This window comes from Talpa europaea (assembly GCF_964194135.1).
Source record: "Talpa europaea genome assembly, chromosome: 1".
Lineage (NCBI taxonomy): Eukaryota > Metazoa > Chordata > Mammalia > Eulipotyphla > Talpidae > Talpa > Talpa europaea.
The window spans coordinates 95,370-121,521 of NC_140073.1; the positions used below are offsets into that span (position 1 = coordinate 95,370).

At 67.7% G+C, this 26,152-nt stretch overlaps 3 protein-coding genes across 3 annotated transcripts; 2 read left to right on the top strand and 1 right to left on the bottom strand.

Moving 5' to 3' along the window:
- Positions 1-26: 26 nt before the first annotated feature.
- On the bottom strand, positions 27-1,091 carry LOC311180405 (cytochrome c oxidase subunit 8B, mitochondrial-like). The gene is made up of 2 exons (XM_084248224.1): positions 948-1,091; positions 27-179 (listed from the first exon to the last, which is right to left on the bottom strand). Exons 1-2 carry the CDS (start codon positions 1,056-1,058, stop codon positions 78-80), a joined length of 213 nt encoding a protein of 70 aa, XP_084104350.1. The 5' UTR covers positions 1,059-1,091; the 3' UTR covers positions 27-77.
- A 12,122-nt stretch (positions 1,092-13,213) lies between these two features.
- NLRP6 (NLR family pyrin domain containing 6) lies at positions 13,214-19,569 on the top strand (the record flags this gene model as incomplete). The annotated part of the gene is made up of 9 exons (XM_084248258.1): positions 13,214-13,335; positions 14,036-14,131; positions 14,595-14,875; positions 15,083-15,121; positions 15,327-17,145; positions 17,840-17,935; positions 18,607-18,777; positions 18,842-19,009; positions 19,431-19,569. The coding sequence occupies 9 exons, from the start codon at positions 13,214-13,216 to the stop codon at positions 19,567-19,569; spliced, it is 2,931 nt and encodes a 976-aa protein (XP_084104384.1).
- Positions 19,570-21,692: 2,123 nt separating this feature from the next.
- Positions 21,693-26,113, top strand: PGGHG (protein-glucosylgalactosylhydroxylysine glucosidase; the record flags this gene model as incomplete). The annotated part of the gene is made up of 13 exons (XM_084235129.1): positions 21,693-21,951; positions 22,221-22,431; positions 22,499-22,934; positions 23,499-23,618; positions 23,951-24,082; positions 24,207-24,318; positions 24,529-24,601; positions 24,743-24,879; positions 24,959-25,092; positions 25,179-25,274; positions 25,364-25,461; positions 25,556-25,767; positions 25,852-26,113. The coding sequence occupies 13 exons, from the start codon at positions 21,693-21,695 to the stop codon at positions 25,947-25,949; spliced, it is 2,118 nt and encodes a 705-aa protein (XP_084091255.1). The 3' UTR covers positions 25,950-26,113.
- Between the last annotated feature and the right edge of the window lie 39 nt (positions 26,114-26,152).

Consider the following 26,152-nt stretch of genomic DNA (forward strand, 5'->3'; position numbering starts at 1 on the left):
TCCGTAGGCAAGTGGGTGGAGGGAAGGGTTTAATAAGTTAGCAGGGCCACGTCCTGTCCTGGAGCAGGGCGGGAGCCTCACGCCGAGCCGCCATGCTTGTAGCTCTGCAGGTTGCCCAGGACCCAGCCTGCGGGGATCAGGAAGCTGAGGAAGGTGACGGAGAGCCCCACGGCCTGCTCCTGGGGGGGGGGGGGGATAGAGACCTGTGAGTCCTTGGGCCAGGACTGTCCCGGGCCCTTGGAACCCAGTTGGGTGGTGTGGAGCCAGGAGCTGGTGAAGGCCTGCAGGGGCTGCCTACAGTCATGGTGGACGGGGGAGGCCTGAACCCCCACCCCCGACTCGAGCAGGCCCCTGACGGGGGCCAGTGCACCTGGTGCTCTGCGGGCAGTGGGCTGCAGCTGGTCCAGGCACCAACTGACCTTTGCCTCCCCTCCCCCCCCCCTGGGGCTGGCCTTGCGCCCTCAGACCTGAAGCCCAGTCAGGAGCCAGCCTCTCCTCAGGCTGCTGCTCCCAAGGACAACTCTGGCCTGGCACAGAAGCTCCTGCTCTTCCCCTGTCGCCTCTCCGGCTGTGTGACCTTGGGCAGTGACCTAGAGCCGGGTCTGTGTTTTAATCTGAAGCTGACCTGTTCTCCCACAGCAGCTCTCTTCCCCATGGAGGGGCGGAGCCTGAGGGCCCTTGTCTGCTCGGAAGCCCCTGGGGCCTCCGAGCAGACCCCAGGCCTGGCAGCTGCCGGGAGGCCCCGGGAAGCTGGCTGCAAGGGCCCCTCTGGGGCTTGGCTGACACCAGGGGTGCTGGAGCCTCAGGCCGCTGGGCACAGTGGCAAAGGCTCTGACCTGTGTCCTGGCCAGAGAGGACGTCCCTTACCCTTCAGCAGCCTGGCCCTCTGCGTCCAACCCACACCTGAGGCCCCCGGGGACCGTGCACCCTCCGGTCAGGTCACTCACTGCAGCAGAAGTAGGCGTCCTGGCTGGCTTGTCTGAGATGTGTGCCCTGGGGACTACCCCAGCCCTCAGGGGGGCTTGCAGCCGCCGGACAGCAGGGACCAGTCTCAGCATGGTGGTCAGGTTGAGCTCCGCCCGAGTCCCGCTGTGGTGTGTCCTCTGCTCGTCCGCTGCTCGCTTGGCCTTTTATAGCTCAAGGGGGAGCGCAGCTGTCCTGTGACTATTTGGCAGGAGGGTGTATGCAGGGCAGGAGAGCCTCACTCTGCGCCCTTCTGCAACCTGGGGGCGCCAGCAGGGCTGTGCATGGGGCCTAGGCGTCCACACAGAAGAGCCAGAGAGAGCTGGTAGGGAAGCGACCAGGGTCCAGCCGAGGACGCAGGGATGAGACGGCTGCAGCATCCGAGTGTCTGCTGGGGGCAGCACGCAGAACCCCCGCCCCCCCCCCCCCCGGGGCTGCCAGCCTGTCTGGGCTGCGGGCGGTGCAGGCAGGACCAGCCTGAGCCTCTCCTCTCCGCCACCCCATTGGCCCAGGCCCTGCATCTCTCCCTGGCTGTCGGAAGCTGATCCGGGACCCTCTGCCACCTTGTGCAGGCTCCTGACCCCTCTCTGGCCGGGCACCCGGTGCTCTGGTCACCTCCCCCCGGGTCATTGCCCCTCCCGGTGGCTCATGCCACATTGCACCAGCTTTCCCTTCCACCAGGGGCATGTGTGCTACCCCAGCCCCGCCATCAGCACCCCACTCGGCCCCCAGACCCCCACGTGCCCCCACCACACACAGGCCAGCCTCCCACTGCCTCTGTTCAGCCTCCTCACCTCCTTCCCAGCCCAGGCCGCCCCTGGCCAGCTCCCGTGCCCAGGCCCCACCTGCCAGGGCTGGCCTCCCTGCTGATTTGGGGGCCCTCGGGCCAGGCCCTCGGGGCGGCCCAGGCGCAGCTCCTGTGGAGGCCTGTGGGCGGCCTTGATCAGCAGACCTCAGGGTCCAGGTAGCGAGCACCGAGCCCAAGACCGGCTCAGACCCCAGGGACACTGAGGCAAGTCAGATGTGGTAGAATACTGCATCAGGACGACCCTGAGACCACCCGACCGAGAGCCAGGCCCAGCCGCTCCAGGCCACTCCTAGGCCCTGGCCACACCAGCACCATCCTGGGCTGGCCAGGCCAGTCTTCACCACGCGCCCGTCAGGCCCTCAGGGTCTGCCCCACAGAACTTCACTGTCCTGCGTGGGGAACCACACAGGCCCTCAATGTGAGGTGCACCTCTGGGCTCCCTGCCCCACACCAGGGCCAGGCCAGACCAGCTCCTGTGACTCGGTTTCCCAGAGGGGAGCCAAGTCTGGGCCCAGAGGAGGCTGCCCTGAATGTTATCTCCCCTGCCTGCCTCAGGCCGTGGGGGGCTCTCTGTGGTAATCCCTTCCGCCTGAACCTTTAATTATAGCTTTGGGTCCCAGCTGGGGATAAGGCCTGCAGCAGAGATCAGTCCTGAGTCACGGATAAGACTCACCCCCCAGGGCTGGCGCAGAGAGGGCCTCCACCCTTGGGGGGGGAGGGGTGGCAGTCGGTAGCCTACTGCACCCCAAGGCCTCATTTCCAGGCTTCCAAATGAGCCCTGGCCAGCCCAGCCCTGGACGTGAGGCCTGGCCAGAGGCTGGTGCAGGGGAGCAGAATGCAGGCCCCCGGCCTGAGACCCCAGTGCCACCCCTGCCCCCTTCTAGGCCATGGGGCTCCTGCGGCATCAAGCTCCAGCCTCAGCCCCGCTGGGTCTTCATCCCCAGAACCACGTGATCAGGCTGAGATCCACACACATCCCTGCTGCCCCCACCCGACTCTGAGGCTGCCCCACCACCCCAGGCCAGCCAGCCCCACACAGGGCACAGCCCGTGTGCTGGACTGTCCTCTACTGGGTCTCCTTCTAGGAGGCCAGGAGGGCCCAGGGAAAGGGATGGTGGTCAAGTGGGGGGTCACACTGAACCAGGAAGGAAAGGTCCCAAGGGGCTAGGTAGGGGGAGTGCCCTCTGTGACCGCCAGAGAAACTGAGGCTTGGAGAGGGGCAGGGCCCAGGGCTCGGGGGCCAAGCCTGTTCTGGGCAGCCTGGGACGGCATGGGCAGCCGTGGCCAGGGCTCAGGTGGACAGAGAGGCCTGGTGCTGGGTCCTCCCTCAGCTTTCCTCCTCCAACACACGCAGTCAGCTCCCGTTTCCTCCTGCCGGTGCCTACCCACGGTGGGAGCCCCGGCAGCCGCCCACAGGCCACCTGAGATGGACACTGTGGGCAGGTGGCGCCACCTGGTGTCCATACTGGGGGCCATAGGAGCTGCTGCAGCAGCCAGCGGCAGCCCAGACGCCCACCCTGCTCCCCTAAACAGCAGTTCCTCCCAGGGCTGCCGGACAGCAGCACAGTGGGCACCGCCCAGGAGCGGCCAGGAGCTCGGCCTCTGCACCATTGCCGTCACAGGAGGCCATGCCCCTCCTCACCCTCGCAGGCGGCCACATCCAGGGAAATCGGTTCCTTTAGGGTTAGCAGGATTCACTGAAATGAGGCCCAAGGGCAGCGGCCGGGAGGCGGGAACTGTCCCTTTCCACCCCGCGCTGGCCTCGGGCTTGTGTCCCCTCCCATGCAGAGTCCGCCCGCCCTCAGGTTTGCTGGTGTGGGGGTTCGTTTCACCCGGGACATGCGCCCAGATATTTGTTCAGGCATTATTCTGTGACAGTGACTCGCCGAGGTGCTTGGGGTAGGGACGGCCCTGCGGTGTGGGTGGCCCCTGCCGCCCACCCGGGGCCCCAGGCCGGGATGACCCCCATGCAGCCACACTGGGGGTTTATGGCCTCCTCGAGGGCGCACAGTCCTCATGAAAACTGTTTAGAAATCACCTCCCTGAGGGCACAGGGGTCAGTCTTAGCCCTATGAAGCTGTCAGCAGCCCCTGAGGCACGAGTTCAGTCCCCGGCCAGGGAGTGACCCACATGGCGCAGAAGACCCTCTGTCTCCCAGCTGCTCCCCTCAGCAGTGTGTTTCAGTGCATCGCCTGCTCTGCTCCCCACTCTGTCGCTGGTGAGTCCTCTCACCCCTGCACCTCTGGCCTGTACCCCAGTTCTTGTATGTATAAATAAATAAATCTTTTAAAAAAACACTATTTAGAACTATTTTGCAAGGCAAATTTTCCTCCCATTTATTATTATTTGTTATTTTCACCATTACTTATTTACCCACTAATTATTACTTATAAAATCATTCACATCAGGGCCTCCCCAGTGGCACAGCAGTTGAGCACAGGGTTGCAAAGCTGCCCTCAGCCTCTGCAGCGCCGGTTCGATCCCCGGCTGCCAGACAAGGGTCCCACATGGCGCGCAGACCTCTCCTGCCGCGCTGCTCCCCTCAGCAGTGTACTTCATCATTCTGCCTGTTCTGTTCCCCGCTCTGGCTCTGGTGAATCCTCTCACCCTCCCGCGCTTCTGACTGTACCCAGTGCTTGTATAAATAAATCTTTAAAAAAAAAAAAATCATTCGGGCCTCCCCAGTGGCGCAGCAGTTGAGCGCTGGGTTGCGAAGCTGCCCGCAGCCTCTGCAGCGCTGGTTCAATCCCAGGCTGCTCCCCGGCCACCAGGGGCGGGTCCCACATGGCGTGCAGACCTCTCCTGCCGCCCGCTGCTCCCCTCAGCAGTGTACTTCGGTCCTTCTGTCTGCTCTGCTCCCCGCTCTGGCTCTGGTGAATTCTCTCACCCTCCCGCACTTCTGACTGTACCCAGTGCTTGTATAAATAAATAAATAAATCTTTAAAAAAAAAAAAAAAATCATTCACATCAGTGTGGCCACACGGATACTTGTCTTAGAGGTGGATTATAATAGCTACTGGATTATTTTTCTACTCAGATTTTTTGTCAGCAGTGTATTTCGGTCTGTCTGTCTGTTCTGTTTCCCACTCTGTCTCTGGTGAATCCTCTCACCGCCTTCCCACCCCTGGTACCCCAGTTCTTGTATGCATAAATAAATCAATCTTTTTTTTTTTAATTTTCTAGAGGCATGTCTTATTTATTTATTTATTATTTGTTTGTTTGTTTGGTTTATACATGCACGGGGTACAGTCAGAAGCGCGGGAGGGTGAGAGAATTCACCAGAGCCAGAGCGGGGAGCAGAGCAGGCAGAAGGACCGAAGGACACTGCTGAGGGGAGCAGCGGGCGGCAGGAGAGGTCTGCGCGCCATGTGGGACCCTCCTCCGGTGGCCGGGGAGCAGCCGGGGATCGAACTGGTGCAGCAGAGGCTGCAGGCAGCTTCGCAATCCAGCGCTCAACCGCTGCGCCACCGGGGAGGCCCATAAATAAATAAATCTTTAAAAAAAAAAAAAAAAGAATCCCTTCCCGCCACGTCCCAGAGGCTTGGCTGGACACTGGGCTGCCTGGGTCTCAGCGGTCACTGGGCATACCGGGTCAGCCGGGCACTCCCAGGCGCTGCTGTCCAGAGCGGGGCACACGGAGCACCCCTAGGCACACTTCCAGGTGCTGCTGCCCAGCGGTCCCGGACAGACGTGGGTGGCCAGGGAGTCTGACCACAGGCACAGGGCACGGAAACCCCAAGGGCCCAGAAAGCTGGAGGGGCTGTGACCTCAGAATGAGTCTGTGCAAGGAAGAGTCAAACCCCAAGGGAGCGCGTGGCATGCGTGGCACCTGACCCCGACCCTGACCCGACCTCGGAGCCCAACCCCGACCCTGACCCTGGCGCCCAACCCTGAACCCAACCTGGTGACCTACCCCGCGGGGCGCACTCCTGGAGGGTGAGGCCTCTTTTCAAAAACTCTGGGGAATGGAGCATACCGGCAGTTGCCGAAGGCAGAGGGTGGGGGTGGGAGAAACAGACACAAGGTGCAAGCTTCCTGCCATAAACTAGATGGCCGAGGGTGTTACCGCAGCAGCTGGGCAGCGGGCAAGGCTTGTGTGTTCCAAAGTCGCCAAGATTGCTGAGGCTTCGCCCTGGGCCTCGGGAGGGGCTTCACGGGCCTCAGCGCAGCGGACAGCGCCCCACTGTGGCCGGGCTTGCGCTGGGGCCTGCGTAAGGCGTCAGTTCAGATGCCTGGTTCACCTGGTGGGCCCAACCACACCTCTCTCCGCTGCCCCTCCCCCACGCCGGTCATCCCCTGGGCTTCTGGCTGTGGTGGCCTGTCCTCTTGTTCAGGGTGGGGGGGTGAGGCCATGCTGCCACCGCTGGTCTCTGCCCTCAGTACTTTGTTCTCGGGCCAATGCCCTCTTGCCACATACGAGCTCCCTCCCATTCCGAGCTTCCTGGGGTGCACCTGTGCGTTCCCCTCCACCCGTTGGTGGACACGCCTGACCCCCAGGACTGGCGGATGCAGGCTGGGCCCCCAGGGTGACAGATGCGGGCTGACCCCCAGGCTGATGCCCAAGCTGGCCCCTGGGCTGCCGTTAGCAGTGCTGCATGGACCTCGTGGAGGAGGTCAGGACTCCTGCTTCCGGCCCTTCGGGGTAGTTCCTGCAGAGGCCCACGCCAGCCAGGAACAGGCCCAGCTTCTGGGCTTCCCAGCACTTGCTTCTCTCCATTAAAGCAAATGGGCGGCCGGCCAGGCGATCAGCCCGGTGGACGCGGTGTGGCTCTCTCCAGGCTCTGTCTGCATTTACTGCGGGCAACTTTGGGCCATCTTCCCGGAGGGGCATTCCTCGCCCTGCTGCGGGGGCGTGCTGTGCGCATCCTGGCCATGACCCCCATCTGTGGGCAGTGGGTCCTCCCAGCATAGGCCCCAGCACAGCAGGCCTGAGCCCAGCGCACCAACTTGTCCTCTCATGGCCCATGTTTCATGCTGTGTCCAAGCGTCAGCCCTCGTGTCCAGACGTCCCGTGCGCGCTCCCAAGAGCCCTACTCTTAGCTCCTAAATTTAAGTTAAATCTCAATTTTGAGTCAGACCTTCCTGGTGGAAAGAGCATCCCGGGCTATTCCCGAAGCCTCAAACCACATTTGGCGCAGTGAGTGGCAGCTGCGGACAGCGGGTCCTGTGCATGCACAGGGGCCAAGTGCCTGCCTGGGCCCCACGCTGTGCAGGGGCCGCAAAGCTGGGAGTCTGGCCCCCATGCATGGCCTTTGGGGACGGGCATGGGTGGAGGTCCTGGGGAGGGGCAGGGGGAGCCCTTGGATGACATTTGAGCAGAGGTGACAGGGCAGAGCCACTCATGCACCAGAGGGCCCTTTGGTCTCCTGGGAGAGGACACAGGAGGGGGCCGTGAGCTGCAGATGCACCCTGGGCAGGGCGGGGGGGCTGACTGAGCACCACGAAGTGGGCAGGGCCCTGAGGCCAGGCCCCACACACAGCAAAGGCCTCAGCTGCCCCCTGCATCCAGCCCGTCCCAGGGCCTCAGTGACAGGAGAGTCCCCCAAGAAGTTCCAGCAGACACTGGGGTTCCAGGCCCTGGGAAAGGCATCTGCATGGGGACCCCCCCATATATCTGGCGCAGCCACATGGTGGGTCTGTGCCCCGCAGCTGAGCACCCAGCCCGTCTTTGGAAGGAGAGCCCCACCCACCCGCCATGGCCTTCGGCAGCCCCCTCGGGAGGCTCAGGGCGAGGCGCCAGGTCAGCAGGAGCCCATGCAGGGTGAGGGCTCCCTGGTGCTGCCATGGCTGGGTGTACAAGGGCCTGGTGGTGGCCACAGCCCTGGGAGCCTGGGCCAGGGAGGCAGGTGTGGGTGCCCACACCTGGGGTGGTGCCCCAGTGCCGTGAGCCCAATAAAACTTTACAGCCGCCCTCCCAGGGGGGCCTGGTCAGCCTAGGCCACCAGCTAGCCCTCGGGGCGATGTCCGGCTGGCCCAGCATTGCGCTGGTGACCCCTCGGGCTGAGGCACTGGCTCTCCTGGCCTAGCGACCGTATGGAGCGTCCGGGACGGGTGAGCTCCCTCAGCCATCTCTGAGCGGGCAGCTCAGGCACCCAGTGCATCCGTCCACCTGGCTGTGCTCCCCGAGCCTGCCGTGCCCCGAGTGAGGCCCAGGCCCTGTGCCACCCACCCCCAGCCCGCAGGCCTGTCTGAGGCACAGGGCCCACAGGGGTGGCTTCCCCCTCCCTGCCGGCCCCGGCCGATGTCTGTGCAGGACAGAGGGGAGGCCAAGGGCCAGAGCGCCCGGTTCCCTCCCGGGGAGTCAGGTCTCACAGGAAACACTTCACTGACCCCCAGGCCTGGCCCTGTGGCCGAGGCAGGGCCTTGGAGACCTGGCTGCGTGGCCATGTTGCTCCACCCGGGACCCCGAGGCTCTGGGGGGCTGAGAGGGTGCCTAGAAGTGGGGGCTTTGGAGAAACGAAGACAAAGGAGAGGGCCATGCTGCTGGGCCCCATGGGGTGTGGATGCGAGGGCAGGGCGGATGGCGCAGCTGGGTGAGCGGCAGGCCCAGCCTTGGGCACAGGCCTTGGCCATGGGCCCCACCTGCTCTGGGGTTGGGTGGTACGGGCGAGGGACTGGGCAAACAGATCGATGGAGCAAAGACCAGCACTGCATAGCTGGGCGGCATGTGGCCAACGGTGGCCCCTATATGACTGTGCCATATAACCTAGGCGTGCCCGCTGGGCCTCAGATCCATGCCGCGGTGGCCCCAGAACCCGCCCCCTCACGGGGCCCTGAGTGCCCGGCCAGGTCCATGCAGGAGAGGCCAAGTCCCCCGATGGGGGCTGACAGGGCAGTCCCTGCGGGCACCAGGGCCTGGCCCAGGTAGCAGGAGCTCCTGGCTCCTTCCAGGAGGGCCACGAGGCTCCTGGCCCGGCGGCAATGTCCTAGCCCAGCTCCACCTGCCACGGAGAAGGGACCGAGGGGAAGCTACTGCTAAAAGAGCAAAAGGTCCCCACGGGGAGAGGACATTCGCAGAAGACGCCGCTGATGGATGACAGGACACATACCACCGGCTCAGGGGAATCCAAGACCAGAACCTCAGGGGCCAGGCGGGTGGCCGGCAAAGGGGCGGCGGTCCCCAGGAGGGCTCTGGGGTAGGGCAGCCGCCAGGTCCGACTGCACAGAGGGGCTTCGAGTGAGCAGGAGCGGGGACAGGCCTGGGGGCTGCAAAGTAGTGGCCCTGACTCTAAGGGGCCCGGAGGCGGAAGTAGGCCCGCGGTGGGGATGGGGACATGCGGTGCCTGGGGCGTTTTGTGGCCGGGAAGCTGGGTGACCTGGGCACCGCACACGCGGAGCAGACGCCAAGGCCAGCCCTCCGGCCTGCGCACTGAGGCCCTGGCCTGGCGTCGCTGCCGCATGGAGGCCACCGGCCCCGGCCCCCGCAGGCCAGCGGCTCCCTACACCTCCCAGGAGCTTTCTCTGCCACCCTAAGGGGAGCGTGGGGCCAGGCTGGGGAGACGTGGGCAGCGGGCAGCGGCGGTGAAAAGCGGGAGCCAGGGGTTGGGGGACCCAAGGGTGAGGCCCTCATGCAAGGCAGCTCCCTCTCGGAACGCAAGGACGGGTCAGGCGGCCAGCTCCAGGGCTCTCCGGGACATGCAGCCGCCTGGACCCCAGCCGACGGCCTGGGCAGGTCCAGTCAGCCTCCCGCGCCAGCCCCACTCTTCCCGTCCACTCGGGCCAGACCCCCACGGCCCCAGTGGCCCAGGAGGGGTCTGGGTGGACGGGGCTTGGGCCACGAGCACAGACGGCCCCTGTTCTGGCCCCCAGCAGGCAGGGTGGCCTCAGTGCCAGGTGTGGCCAGGGCTGAACTTAGGCTGGGGACCCTGGTGGGTCCCCTCAACAGAACCCACAGGCCTGAGAGCCCAGGACTTGAGGCCGGGCCAGGCCGGCAGCTCAGCTGCAGTACCCCAGCCGCCCACGGCACTGCCCACCCTGCCGTGGCCTTGGGTCTGGCTCGGCGGCTCCCTCCCAGGCAGGGCCGCCCTCCAGGGACTCTGATTGGTCAGTTTTATGGTTTTGCCTGTCCTGACCGCCCTGGCTCCTCGGGCGTGCGCATCACCTTTTTGATGCTGTAATTTGATTTCCAGTTTCAGCATCCGCTGCTGGTGCTCAGGGAGCCCGCGGCCTCCACAAATCTGCCTGGCGTCTCGAGGCCACCCCCACTCCGCCCCTGCATCCACCTGAGCGCTGGCATCACTCGCCCGGCACTGACCCGCCGCGCCGTGTCCGCTGATGGGCCCGTCCGGAGACACGGGCTGTGTCCAGGAGGCCAGGGCTGGTAGCTCCCTGCAGCCGCAGATGCTGCCTCCTCCGCAGCACCAGGGAGCTCCTGGTCAGCCGTGGCTGCCACTTCATGGCCACGAGGTAATGAGAGGGACAGGGACAGGAATTCCCAGGAGACCGCACAGCCACTGTCAGGATCGTCATCCACCAGGGAGAGAGAAAGTTCACGTCTCTGGAAAAGAGACCCCACCATGTCCCCTCCGGTGCAAGGGGTTCCCTCCCCGGGCCTGGGTCTGACCCCCACGGCACCCCTCCAGCCTGGACATGGGAACCGGGAGTAAACCCGACAGTCGCCCCGGCCCGGCTCCCCACCAGGCTCCCTCCAGCAGCTGCTCTGGCACCAGGTTCTGGGCTGCCTCTGGTCCCTCCAGTTTCCAGAGACTCCAGGCCGTGACCGCAGTTCTCCGGGGTCCACGGCAGCCTTGCGGGGCCTGGAGCGGGCTCCGCTGCCCAGGGCGGGCAGGCGGGGGGTCCTGACCCTGCAGGGTACGAGCTCCTGGGCTCGGCAGCCTATAGCCGTGGTCGCAGCCGGTCGCGGTTGGGTCCCTGTCGGGGTATGTTCAGGTTGAGTTTGTCCTCAACACTGGGGTGAGCCCACCATCCGCCCTGTGCTGTGCCCCTGCCACCACGAGTCCGGGGCAGCTTTGGGCGGATGAGGCAGCTCAGGGACAGCACAGGGAGCAGAAGCAGCGGAGACAAGGGCGGAGACATTCGGGAGGGTGGATGAGGGCAGTAAAGTTTAGGAGACGTTGGCCAGGGGAAGTACAAAGAGAAACTCAGATAAGAGCTGGCAAATGGCAGTCTGCCTCTGCGGAGGAGTGTGGCCCGGGAGAAGAGCCCCCCGGGGGATGATGAGGCTTTAGGAAAGGGCTCAGTGCCCCAGCAGTCTCGCCTCCTGAGGGCAGTCCCTGGGAGTCCTGGCTTCCGTCCTCTCGATAAACTGTTCTTCGCTTTCTTAAACAAAGTTTGTCTCTCTGCTCACTTCCCTGCAATGCCTGCGAATCCTTTGCTGGCTTCCTGGACAAGAGCCTGCGCTGGTTCAGGGCTGAGTGAGCAGCACACACGGCGCCCCCGTACTCTCGTGTCCTCACAGCGAGCCCCTGGCTTTATTCACTCCTTTTCTTTTTTTTTTTTTAATTTACATATTTATAAGAGCATATAAGAGCTGGGGTACAGGCCAGAGGTGTGGGGGGTGAGAGGACTCCCCAGAGACAGAGTGGGGAGCAGAACAGGCAGATTGAAACACACTGCCGAGGGGAGCAGCGGGAGACAGGAGAGGTCGGCTGTGCCCTGTGGCTTGCTCCCTGGCCGGGAGTTGAACTCATGCTGCGGAGACAGGCAATAGCTTCATAGGTTGTGTCTTAACCACTTGAGTCACCCGGGAGGCCCCCTATTTACTCCTTTTCTTCTGTCGCTTGTGGTTTGGGACCAGAGAAGCCGTGGCCTGACCCAAAGCTGCCCCGGGGCTTCCTCTGGCCGCTCCCGCCCCTTTCTGAGCCACGCAGGGGCGAGGTTCAAGATCTGCCTGCGCTAACCTGAAGGCCTTCACTCCGTCTTCCCGCCCAACTCCGTGGCCGAAGCACCGTCCAGCCAGTGGGGCCAGCCACCGCGGGCAGGGTCCGGCGGGTGGCCGCCTCTCGCCCTCATGGCCGACAGTTGTCAGCCGCTGAGGGCTGGTCTGGGGGCGGCTGCGGCGGCCTACCTGCTTCTGCGCAGAGGGCCGCTGGGCCCGCCCCCTTCTCTGCAACGTGTGTGGCGCTGGTGGACCCGGGATAGCCCCAGCCAGCCCTGGCCTTCGCAAGCGGGCCCACCCGTGCTGAGGGCTCTGCGTGTCGCCGTGGCCGGCTCTGGTTTCTTGTGAAGCGTTTGTCGGTGCTGCAGTCAGGGCGCGTGGGGACGCGGCCCCACGCCCACATCTCTAGGGATTGGTGAAGAATGGACGGTCTGCTAAATGCGCAGCCTGGGGCAGCCTTCATGGCGCTCAATTTGCCCCTGGTCTCCCCTCACCCACACCTCAAAAATAGCTCGTGGCACCTTCAAAGGCTCTTCCTCTGAGGTCAAGACGTGAGAATGGGCGCCGGGCGAGGGGGCGCCAGGGGCCTGACTGGCAGCTGCCATGAGGACGAAGCGTAGGGCTGTAACAGGGTGGTCCCCAGGAGGTGACAGTGGTGGGTTTTGTCTTAATTTTGATTTTGCTCTTTTCCTCCCAGACTTGTCTGGCTGTTTCTGACCCTTTTCTGTGGGTCCCTGCTGGAAGGTGCTTTAGGCTGTGGCAGCTTTGGGGCCTGGCTCTGGGCCAGTCCCGCTTGGGTGGGCTTTTACCCCCGAGGGGCGGGTGACTGTGGGTGCTGGGTTTAGAAGCTATGTTCTTTGCCTTTCCTGCATTTACTAATTATATTAAAGTTCCTTTTCATTAAAGTCTCATATGTTTTGTGTTGATGGGGTGGATGGAAGAACATATTTAGAGCAGGCAGGTTTGCGGGGTCTGAAGTGCCTTCTCCCTGACCCGTAACAGATTGAGGAAAAAACAGTCAGGACTTCCATGGGGTCCAGCTGGGGAGCCGTGTCCCCGAGGGACCCCCTGGAGTGACAAGCCCACGTTCCCCTTTGCAAGCGGCCAGTGGGTGGCACAGGCTGATGAGCTGGCATGGCCCGAAGGGGCTCCCCACCCGTCCATCCCTGTCTTTCCCTCACCCCCTCCTCCTGCCCCCACCCTGGCCTTCTCCACAGCTGTGCCCCTCCCAGTCCCCACCTCCTTCCCGTCCACAGGGCGGTCACACCCCCCAGAGAGGGCCAGAGTGCTGTTCCTCTGTAAGCACCTTTTCCAGAGCTGGGGCCAATAGACAGTGAGGGTTTATGGGGCACAGAGTCCACCGAGGGAAGGGAGGCACCTTGGTATCAGGCCAAGTCCCTGCCCGCAGCCTCTGGCTGCATCCCGCACGTGCTTCAATGAAACTGGGCAGTGCAGGGCTTGGGGAGGGGAGGCAGAATCAGAACTGGAGAGCTGGGGAAGGGGTGTACCGTTGGTGACCCCAGAAAGCTCAGCTCCAGAGGGAGCAGCCATCACTGAGGTGATGGGGCCTCGCTGACACCCTGGGACCCTCGGCACCTGTGGCGATGGCCGCAGTCGCCCAGCTGTCGGACACAGGGCCCCAGAGTCTGGCCCCAACAGTCCTCGAGCTGGCAGCCTCTGTCCCGCATGGCAGCACAGGGCCAGCAGGGGCCGAGGGCCTGCTTTTGTGGGGTGCGGCTGCCTGTGGGCTTCTGGGCCTCAAATAGCCAGTCTGGGGGGTGCCTCAGGGTCACATTGGGGGTCAGTGAGGGTGCTGTGAGGGCTGCAGGGGGGCCTTGCAGGGCCTGGGGACTGCCCATGCATGGGCCAGGGGCTGCCCTCTGCCCTGTGGATCGCAGCTCTGGCCCGTGGGGGCCTGAGGGGGCTGAGGGGGTGGGCCTGTGGTCTCATGGTCACCACAGGGTTCTGCCTGAGCAGTCGGGGCTTCTCCCCAGGACCCGGACCCCTGGAGGGAGCTAAGCCCTGGGGCGCCCTGGGACGGCAGGTTTGCTTGTGTGCAGAGAAGGGAGTGAGAAGCGCCCCGTGTGTGCTGGCGGGGCCCAGCCCTCCCTCACTCGGCCCCGCCTGGCCCTCGTCACTCCTGACCTCGGAATTTAACCCACTGAGGCCTGAGGGCCAAGGACTGAATCACACTCCTCTGCAGCAGCCCACCCTGCCCTGCAGCACTTGCACCTGCCAGGCCACACCCCTGTGCTCAGGGCACTGAGCCCATAAAGGACCAGCAGCGATCAAAGGTCACTAGACAGTCTGCTGGTTGCACAGCTGCTGTGGGGCCCTGCTGGGAGCTTGCTGACCGCGGCAGCATCCCAGGGCCAGCAGGGCTGGAGTCTTTGGGCCTGGCTCACGTTGAGCCTGGACACCCCTAGCCTGGGTAGGGCCACCTCTCTGACTGCCCCCTGCTTGATCGCTGACCCGGGGCAGTATCCCATGGACAGGGAAGAGGCCTCTGGCTGCCAGGGCAGGTGAGTGATGGCCCCTGGGGGGGGGGGGCTCTAAGCCACACCCTCACCACCTAGGCCAGGCATCCACAGTCTGCCCAGGGGTGTCCTGGGGAATTCAATGCACAGTGTGCAGGATGGTGCTTCTGGTGCCAGGTCTGGGTGGGAGGAGAGTCTCAGGAGTCTGACCAGCCCGGGGTGTGAAAGGGGCCGGGCGGGAAGGGGGTCTGGAGCAGGAGGGAGGCCCAGCAGCGGGTCAGAGGTGCTGGCTGCCAGGAGGGACCCCACTCCGGTGACCCCCAAGGGTTACCGGGCGTGCACCGCTCCACCGCCAAGCCCCAGCCTGAGTCCTGGGAGGGGGCTCCCTCCCCGCAGAGCCGCCCAGAGAAGGGCGCTAGCATCCCTGCCGGGCATCCAGGGCGGGTGGCGGGGAGGGGCGCGGAGGCGGCCAGGGCTCCGGCCGGTTGACCTGCCCGCCCCACCCCAGCGTGGAGTCCCGCGCCGCCGCCGCCCGCGAGCTGCTCCTGGCGGCGCTGGAGGACCTGAGCCAGGAGCAGCTGAAGCGCTTCCGCCACAAGCTGCGGGACGCGCCGCTGGCCGGTCGCAGCATCCCCTGGGGGCGGCTGGAGTGCGCGGACGCCGTGGACCTGGCAGACCAGCTGACCCACTTCTACGGGCCGGAGCCCGCGCTGGACGTGGCCCGCAAGACCCTGAAGCGGGCGGATGTGCGCGACGTGGCCGCGCGGCTCAAGGAGCAGCGGCTGCAGCGTAAGCGCAGGGGCGGGGTCCCGGGGCGCCCCCTTACCCCCACTTGGCCAGAGGCCGGGTCACAGGCCGCCCTCCTCGAGCCACCCCAGAAAAGGCGCGCTTTGCCCACCCATCCGCAGGCCCCAGGGCTGGGGTCAGAGTGTTCCTGGGAGCCGCCCCAACCGCCAGCTGCACCCCCCGGCGCCTCACTGCTGGTCTCCCTTCCAGGGCTGGGCCCCAGCTCCTCGGCGCTGCTGTCCGTGTCGGGTAGGTCGGTCTGTCTCTCTGGGTGGGAGGCAGGTCTCCGGCTGCCCAGCCCACCTCGGAGTCCGCGTCGGCGCGCCGCCCGGGCGCGGGAAGCGGGTCGTGGGAGAGGGCTGTGGGGCCGCGGGGGGACTGAGGCCTGTGCCGCGCGGACGGCGAGGGGCCCGGGGGTGCAGCTGACACCGCCGGCCTCTCCTCGCCGCCCCAGAGTACAAGAAGAGGTACCGCGAGCACGTGCTGCGGCAGCACGCCACGGTGAAGGAGAGGAACGCGCGCTCCGTGAAGATCAACAAGCGCTTCACCAAGCTGCTGATCGCGCCCGAGGCCGCCGTCCTGGAGGACGAGCCCCTGGACCCCGCGGACGAACCCCGGTCTGAGCGCGCGCGGCGCTCGGACACCCACACCTTCAACCGGCTCTTCGGCCGCGACGACGAGGGCCGCCGGCCCCTGACCGTGGTGCTGCAGGGCCCGGCGGGCATCGGCAAGACGATGGCCGCCAAGAAAATCCTGTACGACTGGGCGGCGGGCAAACTGTACCAGGGCCAGGTGGACTTCGCCTTCTTCCTGCCGTGCCGCGAGCTGCTGGAGGGCCCGGCCACGCGCAGTCTGGCCGACCTGCTCCTCGAGCAGTGCCCGGATCGCGGCGCGCCTTTGCGGCAGATCCTGGCGCAGTCGGAGCGGCTGCTCTTCATCCTGGACGGCGCGGACGAGGTGCCCGCAGATGCCGCGCCCTGCACAGACCCGTTTGAGGCGGCAGGGGGCGCGCGGGTGCTGGGCGGCCTGCTGAGCAAGGCGCTGCTCCCCCAGGCGCGCCTGCTGGTGACCACGCGCACGGCGGTGGCCGGGAGGCTGCAGGGCCGCCTGCGCACGCCGCAGTGCGCCGAGGTGCGCGGCTTCTCCGACAAGGACAAGAAGAAGTACTTCTACAAGTTCTTCAAGGACGAGCGGCGGGCGGAGCGCGCCTACCGCTTCGTGAAGGAGAACGAGACGCTGTTCGGGCTGTGCTTCGTGCCCTGCGTGTGCTGGATCGTGTGCACGGTTCTGCACCAGCAGCTCGAGCTCCGCCAGGACCTGTCGCGCACCTCCAAGACCACCACCTCGGTGTACCTGCTCTTCATCACCAGCATGCTGACCTCGGCGCCCACCGCCAGGCCTCAGGTGCGGGCCGAGCTGTGCAAGCTGTGCCGCCTGGCCCGCGAAGGCGTCCTCGCGCGCAGGACGCGGTTCCCCGAGTGCGACCTGGAGCGCCTGGGGCTGCATGGCTCCGAGGTCCAGATGCTGTTTCTCAGCAAGAAGGAGCTGCCCGGCGTCCTGCAGACCGAGGTCACCTACCAGTTCATGGACCAGAGCTTCCAAGAGTTCCTTGCCGCTCTCTCCTACCTGCTGGAAGAGCAGGGCGCCCCCGGGGGCCCCGCGGACGGTGTCGGGGCGCTTCTGCGCCGGCACGCCCATCCGCTTGGCCACCTCACACTCACCACGCGTTTCCTCTTCGGGCTGCTGAACGCGGAGAGGATGCGCGACATCGAGCGCCACTTCGGCTGCGCCGTGTCAGAGCGCGTGAAGCAGGACGTCCTGAGGTGGGTGCAGGAGCAAGGCTCCCCCAGAGCGGCACCAGAGCTGCCCCAGGAGGCCGCAGGGCTGGGGAACGCTGCGGCGCGGGATCAGGGGGCGCAGGAGGCTCCGGAGGAGCAGGGGGCGCAGGAGGAGCTGGAGGAGCTGGGGGCGCAGGAGGAGCCGGAGGAGCTGGAGGAGCCGGAGGAGCGCAGCTTCCCGCTGGAGCTGCTGTACTACCTGTACGAGACGCAGGAGGCCGCCTTCGTGCGCGAGGCCCTGCGCGGCCTCCCGCGGCTGGTGCTGGAGCGCGTGCACTTCAGCCCCATGGACGTGGCGGTCCTGAGCTACTGCGTGCGGAGCTGCCCCGCGGGACAGGCGCTGCAGCTGGCGGGCTGCAGACTGGTCGCTGCACAGGAGAAGAAGAAGAAGAAGAGCCTGATGAGGCGGCTGCAGAGCGGCCTGGGCGGCGGCGCGTGAGTCTCGGGGCGGGCGGCTGGGCGCGGGGCCTGCCTGGGCGCGGGAGCCTTCCCGGGCCACCGCGCCCGAGTGTCCCTCCGCGCCCGTCTGCTCACCCCACGAGAGGCGGGACTCGGGGCTGGTTCTGCCCCCCCCATGCCAGGCGCCTGCCGCTGCCCATCCTCTGCCCCAGCTGTCCTCGCGCGCCCACCCCACGTGGGTCACCCCAGGCGAAGCCCCAGCGTGGCGCCCGCCCGGCCCGCCTGCCCCCGGCCGCCCGCCCCGTGCAGCTTTCTCACAGGTGCCAGGCTATCCCCGAGCCCGCACGCACCCGCCGTCCCCCCCGCCCAGAACACTCCGCCCCCTCCAAGCCCCGGGCTCCCCTCACGGCCCGCAGCCCCTCGGCCCCTCGGCCCCTCGGCCTGAAGTGACCCGGCAGTGCCCGTGACACCCGCAGCTCCCCGCCGGCGCGACCCTCGCTCCCCCTGCCGGGGCTCACCGGCCGCCCGGGCCGGGCAGGTGCTCGGCGTGAGCGCAGAGCGGAGCGTGGCCAGGGCCGGGGACGCGGAGCCACTGCCCGGGCGCGAGGCAGCGCGGAGGGGCGGCCCTGGCTGGGGCGCCGCGCGGCAGGGCGCGGGGGGCGGGGGGGGGCCGGAGAGGGGCTTCCCCAGGGAGGGGCTGGGGCGGGGCTCACTGCCCTCTCCCGGCCAGGAGCGCGCCCACCGCCGCGCGGAAACCGCAGGCCTCCCTGCTGCGTCCGCTCTGCGAGGCCATGACCGACCCGCAGTGTGGCCTGAGCAACCTCACGTGAGTGACCACCCCGCCCCTTCGGGTCAGGCTCGGAGCAGGCGCCCGGGCCGGGAGGTGTGGGCGGCCCGGGTGGCGGAGCGACGGGCTGAGAGCCCGCGGGCAGGACGTCCAGGGCGGGGTGGGGCGCGTGGGGCGGGGCTCCTGGGCGGGGCTCCTGGGCGGGGTGTCCTGGGCGGGGCTTGGGGGGCTCGTGTGGCGGGAGGGGTCAGGAAGGCGGGGCGTTTCCTCCCCAGCGAGGCCCCCGGCGCTGCTGGGACCCGGAGCCTCTCTCCGCGCCTGGGCCTGTAGGTCCGTTTTCGCCGTCCAGGGTTGACGTGAGAGTCGGCGAGGCCACGTGTTTCTCAGTCATGGTCAGAGCTGGGCCAGCTGCCCCGGGTCGGCAGGAAGTAAGGGAGCCACAGGACTAGTTCTTGGGGGGTGACCAGGCCTGAGCGCGGCCAGCTGGTCTCCTGTCAGCTGCGCAGCAACTGGAGGCCCGCAGATGCGCCCTACGGTGCTGCCTGGAAGGCAGGGCGGACTGGAGGGGCACCCACGCTCCGCCCCACAAAGCTCCTGGGTGCTGAAAGAGAGGGCAGGGCTGGGGCCTAGCAGCCTGCAGGGGCCTCTGCCCAGGAGGGGGGATGCGGGAGGTGGGGCTCCAGCGACCCCCCCCTGCTTCCTGACCACAGGCTGGCCCACTGCAAAGTCCCGGACCTGGCCTGCCGGGACCTTGCTGAGGCCCTACGGAGGGCGCCCTGCCTGGTGGAGCTGGGCCTCCTGCACAATGCACTCAGCGCGGCCGGCCTGCGAGTGCTGGGCGAGGGCCTGGCCTGGCCCCAGTGCCGGGTGCACACGCTCAGGTGAGACAGGTTGGCCGGAGGGGTGGGTGGGGACACAGCAGCGTCTGACACCAGTGCCCCCCAGGATGCAGCAGCCCAGCCTCCAGGAAGCCCTCCAGTGCCTGCTGGGCGTCCTCCACCAGAGACCGGCACTGACCATCCTGGACCTCAGCGGCTGCTGGCTGTCGGAAGCCACGGTGACCTGCCTGTGTGCTGCCCTGCTGCACCCAGCGTGCCGCCTGCAGACCCTCAGGTGCAGGAGGGGGTGCTGGGGACACAGCTTCTCCCCGGGGGTGGGGGTGGCCTAGGGCCTCGCTAGACCCCAGAGAGGAGCCCCTCCCGGGCCCTCCCAAGCACTGCCCCAACCCCAGCCTCAGGTCTGTCCTGAGGAAGGAAGCTCTACCCAGCCCAGGCAGGCTCTGGTCAGAGAACTATGTGCTGCCTGCTGCCCCGGCCAGTCTGGGCCAGTGACCCCCACAGCCTTCCATTCCCCTGAAGGCCCCGGCCCCTGCCTCAGCCTCTGACACTCTCTGACTGGCCACCTGCTGGCACACTGCTCCTCTGGCACAGCCCAGGCCCCTGCCTGTCCACCACGGCTCCCCTCCCCACCTCTCCCCACCCTGCCCCCTGTGACACCCCAGCCTCACGGGCACTGTCCTGCGCCCGTGCTGCAGGCTGACCTCGGTGGAGCTGAGCCAGCTGTCGCTGCAGGAGCTGCAGGCTGTGAAGGCTGACCGGCCTGGTCTGGTCATCGAGCACCCAGCGCTGGACAGCCACTCAGAGCCTGAGCTGGGGTTGAGCAGCACCCTCTGAGGCCCTGGGGGCCAGAGGGGGACGGTGGGTGCAGGCTCCAGTGACCGGCAGAGTTGACCTCCCCATTCCAGGGGGAGAGGGTGTGCTCTCTGCCCTGGGCCTGGACAGGCCTCAGGCGTGACCCTCCCCCACAGGTTATGCCTGTGTCCTCCGCAACCTGGCTCCTCGCCCCAGCCCTGCACCCGCAGACGCCCCCCTGGTGTGCATAGCCAGACCAACCCTTTGCCGGTCCCACCCCTCCGCAGTGCGGCCCCTCGCCCTGCACCTCTGCCAGAACTGAGCCTGAGGTGTCCACTCATGTCCACAGTCATCAGGAGTGGAGCTGGAAGAGTGGCCGGCACTGGGCGGGAGGTGATGGCCAGGTGGGCGGCCTTCGTGCCATAATAAATTCTCCTTGGGGAGCCTCCCTGGTGGCGCAAGGAGTCAAGCACAGCACAGTGAAGCTATCAGCAGCCTCTGCAGCAAGAGTTTGATCCCTTGGCCAGCCAGGGACACCCACATGGCACAGCAGACCTCTCCTGTCTCAGCTGATATACCTGTTCTGTTCCCCACTCTGTCTCTGGTGAATCCTCTCACTCCCTCTACCTCTGGTCTGTACCCCAGTTCTTGTATGCATAAATAAATTTTTACAAATAAATGAATCAATGAATTCCCCTTGGGCCTGGCCTTGGTCAGCTTCTGCCGCACACAGCCGGACGCTCCTGCCCGCCGGCCTGGAGCCCCACCTCACTGGGGGACAGGGAGCTGGGAGGTGAGGCCAGCAGTGGCAGCCCCCAGACATTGCTGGGCAGCCAGCACCTGAGACCCCGGCCCAGGTGGGAGGCCCTGGAGTCAGCCCCTGCCCTCCCCAGGGGAAAGCTCCCTCCATAACCCACCCTCATCCAGGGGCGCATTCCACAGGCCCCTCTGGGCAGGCGTTCTGGGCGGGAGTCACCAAACCCACAGCCTCACGGGCTCTGGCGGCATCCGGGAGTGCAGGGGCCTGGGGCCCGGAGGCTGACCGGGTGGACACACGCAGGCGGGCAGGCGGGGCGGGGCGGGGCTGGCGAGGGAGGGGCGTCTCCGTGCAGGAAGGCTGGGGAGCGCACGCTCGGGCTCCGGCGGTGGAGGGGGGCGTAAGCCGGGGTCTCGGACAGAAGCTGCAGGTGCCAGGCCGGGGTGCCAGGGGAGGGCGGCGGCTCCCGGGGCAGCAGCAGGGGCGGAGCTCACGTCTCGCAGCTCTGGGGCTGGGACCCCAGATCAAGGTGGCCGCCATCGCCGTCTGCGGAGGCCCCTTGGCCCCGGCTGTGCCCTCCGGGGCCCAGCTCCCTGGCCTCCCCGGCCGCTCTCCAGGGCGCCCAAGGCCTGGTCTCCAGCGGGCCCCGCGGGCCGAGCGCGGACGGCGCGGGCGGGAGCGCGCCGGGACCGCGGGGCAGAGCGAACGGGGCTTCGCGGGGGCGGGGCCGCGACACTCAGGCCTCCTGCCGGCCCCGGAGCCCGGGAGGCGCGCGGGGGCAGGCGGGGCCGCGGGGGGCGGCGTCGCCCCTCGGAAGGGGCGGGGAAGCGCCCCGAGGCGGCGGGGGGCCAATGGCGAGGCCCGCGCCGCCCCGGGGCGGGACCCGGTCGCCGCCCGCCCGGCCGCCTCGGGGGGAGCCGGGTCTTCGGCCCTCGCGGACCCGCCTCCCGCCCGCCCTCCCGGGGCCTGCGCGACCCGACGGGACCCGCCGCGGTGAGCCCCAGGGCCGCCCGCCCGGCCTCCCCCACCAGCTTCCGCAGCTCGGGGCCCGCGGCGCCCCAGGCCGCGCCCCTGCGCGCCCCTCCCGGCCCCGCCCCGGGCGCGCGACACCAGCCAGCCCGCCCCAGCGCTGCAGGCCGGGGGAGGGGGGGAGGGGGCGGACAGGACAGGGGGTGCAGACAGGATGGGGGGGGGCGGCCCCAGGGCTGAGCCTCCCGCCGCCTCCGCACTTCCCCGGGTCCTGGGGCCCGGCCTAGGGGCTGCCGCGGTGACTGGGATGCAGGGGCTGTCGGGGGACCATCAGCCAAGTCCCAAGGGGGTTTGGGGGCTCACAGAGAAAAGGAGCCCCAGCCGCAGCGGGGGCTCTGACCCCTCCTTCTGTAGGCTCCCTGACCGAGCAAGCCTTTCCATGGAGGGTGCTGGCGAGGACCCCACCATATTCAAGGCCCATTCCCTGCCCGGTGACCCCCGGCTCTTGGCCACGGTGACCAGCCCATACCTGGGCACACGTGTGTACAGCGCCACCCTGCACGTCAGCGGGGTGTACAACGGGGCTCAGGGGGACGCACACCGGGCCGTTCTGCCCAGTCCCCTCAACGTGGGGCTGGAGGCCCCTGCAGGGGCCAGAGAGCAGTTGGTCAGCACCTTCATGCTGGACACTAACACAGGTAACTGTACCTGTCCTGCTGCCCCGTCGGTCCAGGTGAGGGGGGGCCAACAGCAGGGCCTGCCACCGCCTCTGACTGGGCCCGCCCGGCTCACCAAGAGGAGCGGGCCTGAGGCCCCCAGACCCCCGCCTGGCTGGCTGCTGGCTCTGGCCCAGACGGCCCCAGGCAGGGTCATGGGGGGCGGGGCCTCTGCTCAGCCCAGAAGGCAGGTGGCTGTGCTGCCCCGCTGGGCCGCAGGGACCCACCCGTGTCTCCCTCTCCTTTCCCAGGCTCCTTCCTGCACACCCTGGAGGGCCCTGCCTTCCGGGCCTCCCAGCGCCTCTACGCCCACCGGACCCTGCCACACGTCCTGGCCTCCAGCGTGTCCATCGCCCGCCGGGCCCCGGGACGCGGTCTGGTCACGGTGTTGTTGCGGTCGGCCTTCTCTCCAGAGAGCCCAGACCTGGCCCTGCGTCTGGGCCCTGACCACCGGGGAGCACGGTGAGAAGCGTCCCGGGGGCCGGGGGGGCCCGGGGCGCCTGTCCTTGAGACCGGCTGTCTCTTGCAGGTACCTGTATGGCCACACCCTCACTCCCGAGCAGCCCGGGGGGCCGCGGCAGGAGCTGCACATGCTGTGGACCCCAGTGCCGCCTGCCCTGACCCTGGGGGCGGACGAGGAGGAGGGCACCTGGGAGTTCCTGACGGTGGTGGGCGGCAGCCGGGCAGAGGCCCAGGCCCGCCTGGACGAAGCCCTGAGGCTGCAGGAGGGGGGCGCGGTGTACGGAGTGCATGTCCAGGCCTGGGCCCAGCTCTGGGCAGGCTGCGGCCTGGACGTGGCAGGGCCCCTGTGCCTGCGCCAGGCCCTGCGGGGGGCCCTGTACTACCTGCTCAGCGCCCTGCCCCAGCCCGGGGTCCCGGGGGGCGCCTGCCATGGCCTCAGCCCCGGGGGCCTCTCCAACGGGAGCCGCGGCGAGTGCTACTGGGGCCACGTCTTCTGGGACCAGGTGTGACCCCCACTCGTGTCCTGCCAGCATCTGCCACAGGGGGGCGGCTCCAGGGCTGCAGGCCCCCCCAGGAAGGGCTCGGCTGCCACCTCTGATGGGGGTCTCCTGGGCAGCCCCTGCCACAGCTAGGAGGGGACACCTGAGGTGGGGGGGTGTTTCGGCCACAGCGGGGAGGTGTTTGGTGAAAAAGAGAGATGCAGGCCAGGAGACCAGCAGGCGCCAGAGGCCCGAGGCATCTACCCTGGGCCTGCGGAAGGCGTGCGGGAGCTGGCGCCATCAGCTGGGGAGCGGCGTGGGCACACGTGTGTGTTCTGGGAAGGCCCTGCTGCGTGGGGTGTGGGCAGGGCAGGCGGACGCTGGCCTGAGACCCTGGGACCCTGGTGGGACAGAGGAGGGAGGCTCCAGGCCTGAGACCAGACTAGGACGCCAGAGCAGTGCCAGGGCTGGAGATGGGGCAGCCCAAGTGGGCAGCATGGAGGAGGCAGTGAGGATCCCCAAGAAGCTGCCAGGTGTGGGGGGCAGGTGCCGAGAGGGTGGGCGCAGCAGGGCCTGCTGTGCCCCCAGGACCTCTGGATGTTCCCGAATGTGCTGATGTTCCACCCTGAGGCCGCCAGGGCCCTCCTGCAGTACCGCATCCGGACACTGGGCGGCGCCCTGGAGAACGCCCGGAAGCTGGGCTGCCAGGTGAGGGGCCTGCGTGTGCACCCTGTGGTCATCCCTGCCCCCCCAACCCCACAGCCCCACACACACCCCCACCCCGGCCTGCTCGGCTCCCTCGGCGGGGCCAGGGCCCCCAGGATTCTCACGGGGCTCAGCCACCCGCAGCCTGCACTGCACAGGCGGGAGCGGCGTCTGGGCCCTCGCAGCCGGCCGGGTCAGCACACGGTGGGACCCACGTGACTTCAGCCCAGCCACCTCGGGAGGGCACCGGGGCGGGGGACAGGGGGTGCCCTCAGTGTCGCCTGGGGGGTGGACTAAGGCCAGGCGCCCGGTGAACAGCCAGTCTGCCGCCCTAGGGAGCCAAGTTCGCCTGGGAGAGTGCGGGCTCCGGCCTGGAGGTGTGCCCGGAGGGCGTCTACGGCGCACAGGAGCTGCACGTCAACGGGGCCGTGGTCCTGGCCTTCCAGCTGTACTACCACGCCACCCAGGTGTGAACACCAGGCCTGCCCACCTGCTGAGCGCGGGCCCGGGCCGGCTCTCACACTGGGCACCTGGCGGGGTGGACCCGGGCAGCGGGATCCGGGCCCTGGGTGCCATGGCCTCCGTCCCCAGGACGTGCAGCTCTTCCGGGAGGCTGGCGGCTGGGACGTGGTCAGCGCGGTAGCCGAGTTCTGGTGCAGCCGCGTGGAGTGGAGCCCCAAGGAGGGGCAATACCACCTGAGGGGTGAGGGCCGTGGGCGTGGGCTGTCTCGGGTACAGGGGCGGTGGGTGGGGGCGGTCTGGGGGCCGCAGGCAGGGGGGCATCCTGGGCAGTGGCGGGGGGCGCAGGTGCTCACTCAGGCTGTGATGTACAGCACCTGGTGTCGCTCGCCTCGCACTGGCTCAGGGTGGGCCCTGACACTTGCACTCAGTGCGTCTCGCCCTTCGTGCCCAGGAGTCATGCCCCCTGACGAGTACCACTCAGGGGTGGACAACTCGGTGTACACCAACGTCCTGGTCCAGAGCAAGTTAGCGCGCCCCACCTTGTCCTGCCCCCGCACCTCCGCGCCCCGCCCTGGCCCCCCCACCCCCCCCACCGCGCCCCCCACTGCACACCCCCAGCCAGGGCCCTGGGAAAGCTCTCCTGCAGCCTCCCTGCCCCTCCCCAGCCTGCGCTTCGCTGCCGCCCTGGCCAAGGACCTGGGGCGATCGGTGCCCAACCTGTGGCTGCGGGTGGCTGAGGGAATCAAGGTGCCCTTCGACCCGGAGCGGGGCTACCACCCGGAGTTCGACGGGTATGAGCCGGGTAAGTAGACATGAGCTCCTTCCGGGCATCTGTCCCCAGCCCCCTCCCAGCCACCCTGCTCACAGGCCTCTGCTTCCAGGGGAGACAGTGAAGCAGGCGGATGTGGTGCTCCTGGGGTACCCGGTCCCGTTCTCCCTGAGTCCTCGCGTCCGCAGGAACAACCTGGAGGTCTACGAGGCGGTGACGTGCCCCCGCGGCCCGGCCATGACCTGGGTGAGGCAGGCGGGGTGCAGGGCTGGCCTGCGGGGTGCGGGGCTGGCCTTCTGGCCGCAGACAGGCCTCACGCCCTGTCTTCCCAGAGCATGTTTGCGGTGGGCTGGCTGGAGCTACAGGACCCGGCGCGCGCGCGCGCCCTGCTGGACCGAAACCTGGCCAATGTCTCGGAGCCCTTCAAGGTCAGCCCGGTGGGAGCACACACCCGCGGGGCCAGGGCCGGGGCCAGAGCCAGCGTCCTGGGGTCCCACACGCACGGCGCTGCCTGCAGGTGTGGACAGAGAACGCAGACGGGTCGGGAGCTGTGAACTTCCTGACAGGCATGGGGGGCTTCCTGCAGGCAGCACTCTTTGGATTCACCGGGTTCAGGTGACGGGGGTGGCAAGGGGGCAGGCGGAGAGCCGTGGGGGGGGGGGCGGGGAGGCGAGAGGCAGGAGTGCTTACAGAACCACCCCACCCCCAGGATCACCCAGGCAGGCCTGACCTTCGACCCCGTGTGTCCCGAGGGGGTGTCAGCAGTGAGTGTCCGGGGAGTGTCCTACCTGGGGAATAAGCTAGACTTCTGCTGGGCCGCGGGCTCCGTGACACTGGAAGTCACAGCCCCGGGGGACCCCAGCGCCCCCCCACTGGAGGCCGAGCTGTGGCCCTCGCAGGCTCGGCTCCCCCTGCTCCCAGGTAGGCATCTGCTCCAGGTGATCGTGGGGCGTGGGCCCTGCAGCCCCTGCTGCACCGCACCCCAGGACACCCCTCTGCCCGCAGGACACAGGGTCTCTTTCCCCTACTCAGCCGGCCGGGTACAGCGGGCACTGGCCCAGGGGGCAGCAGGCTCCACGCCTGCGCCTGGGAGCACTTTCTGAGGACATGGACAGCTGCCCTCAGAGCCTCTCTGGACATCCCACTCCAGCCCCCAGGCTCCTCCCTGCCCCGCTCAGCCAGGCTGCCGGCTTTAGGAGTGTCTCTCGGGTCCTCGCCACAGGCTGCACCCACCTCTTTCGGACACCCTCCGCCCGCCACCCCAGAAGTCTGCTCCCGGCCCAAGGAATTAAAGTCCTGACTGGAG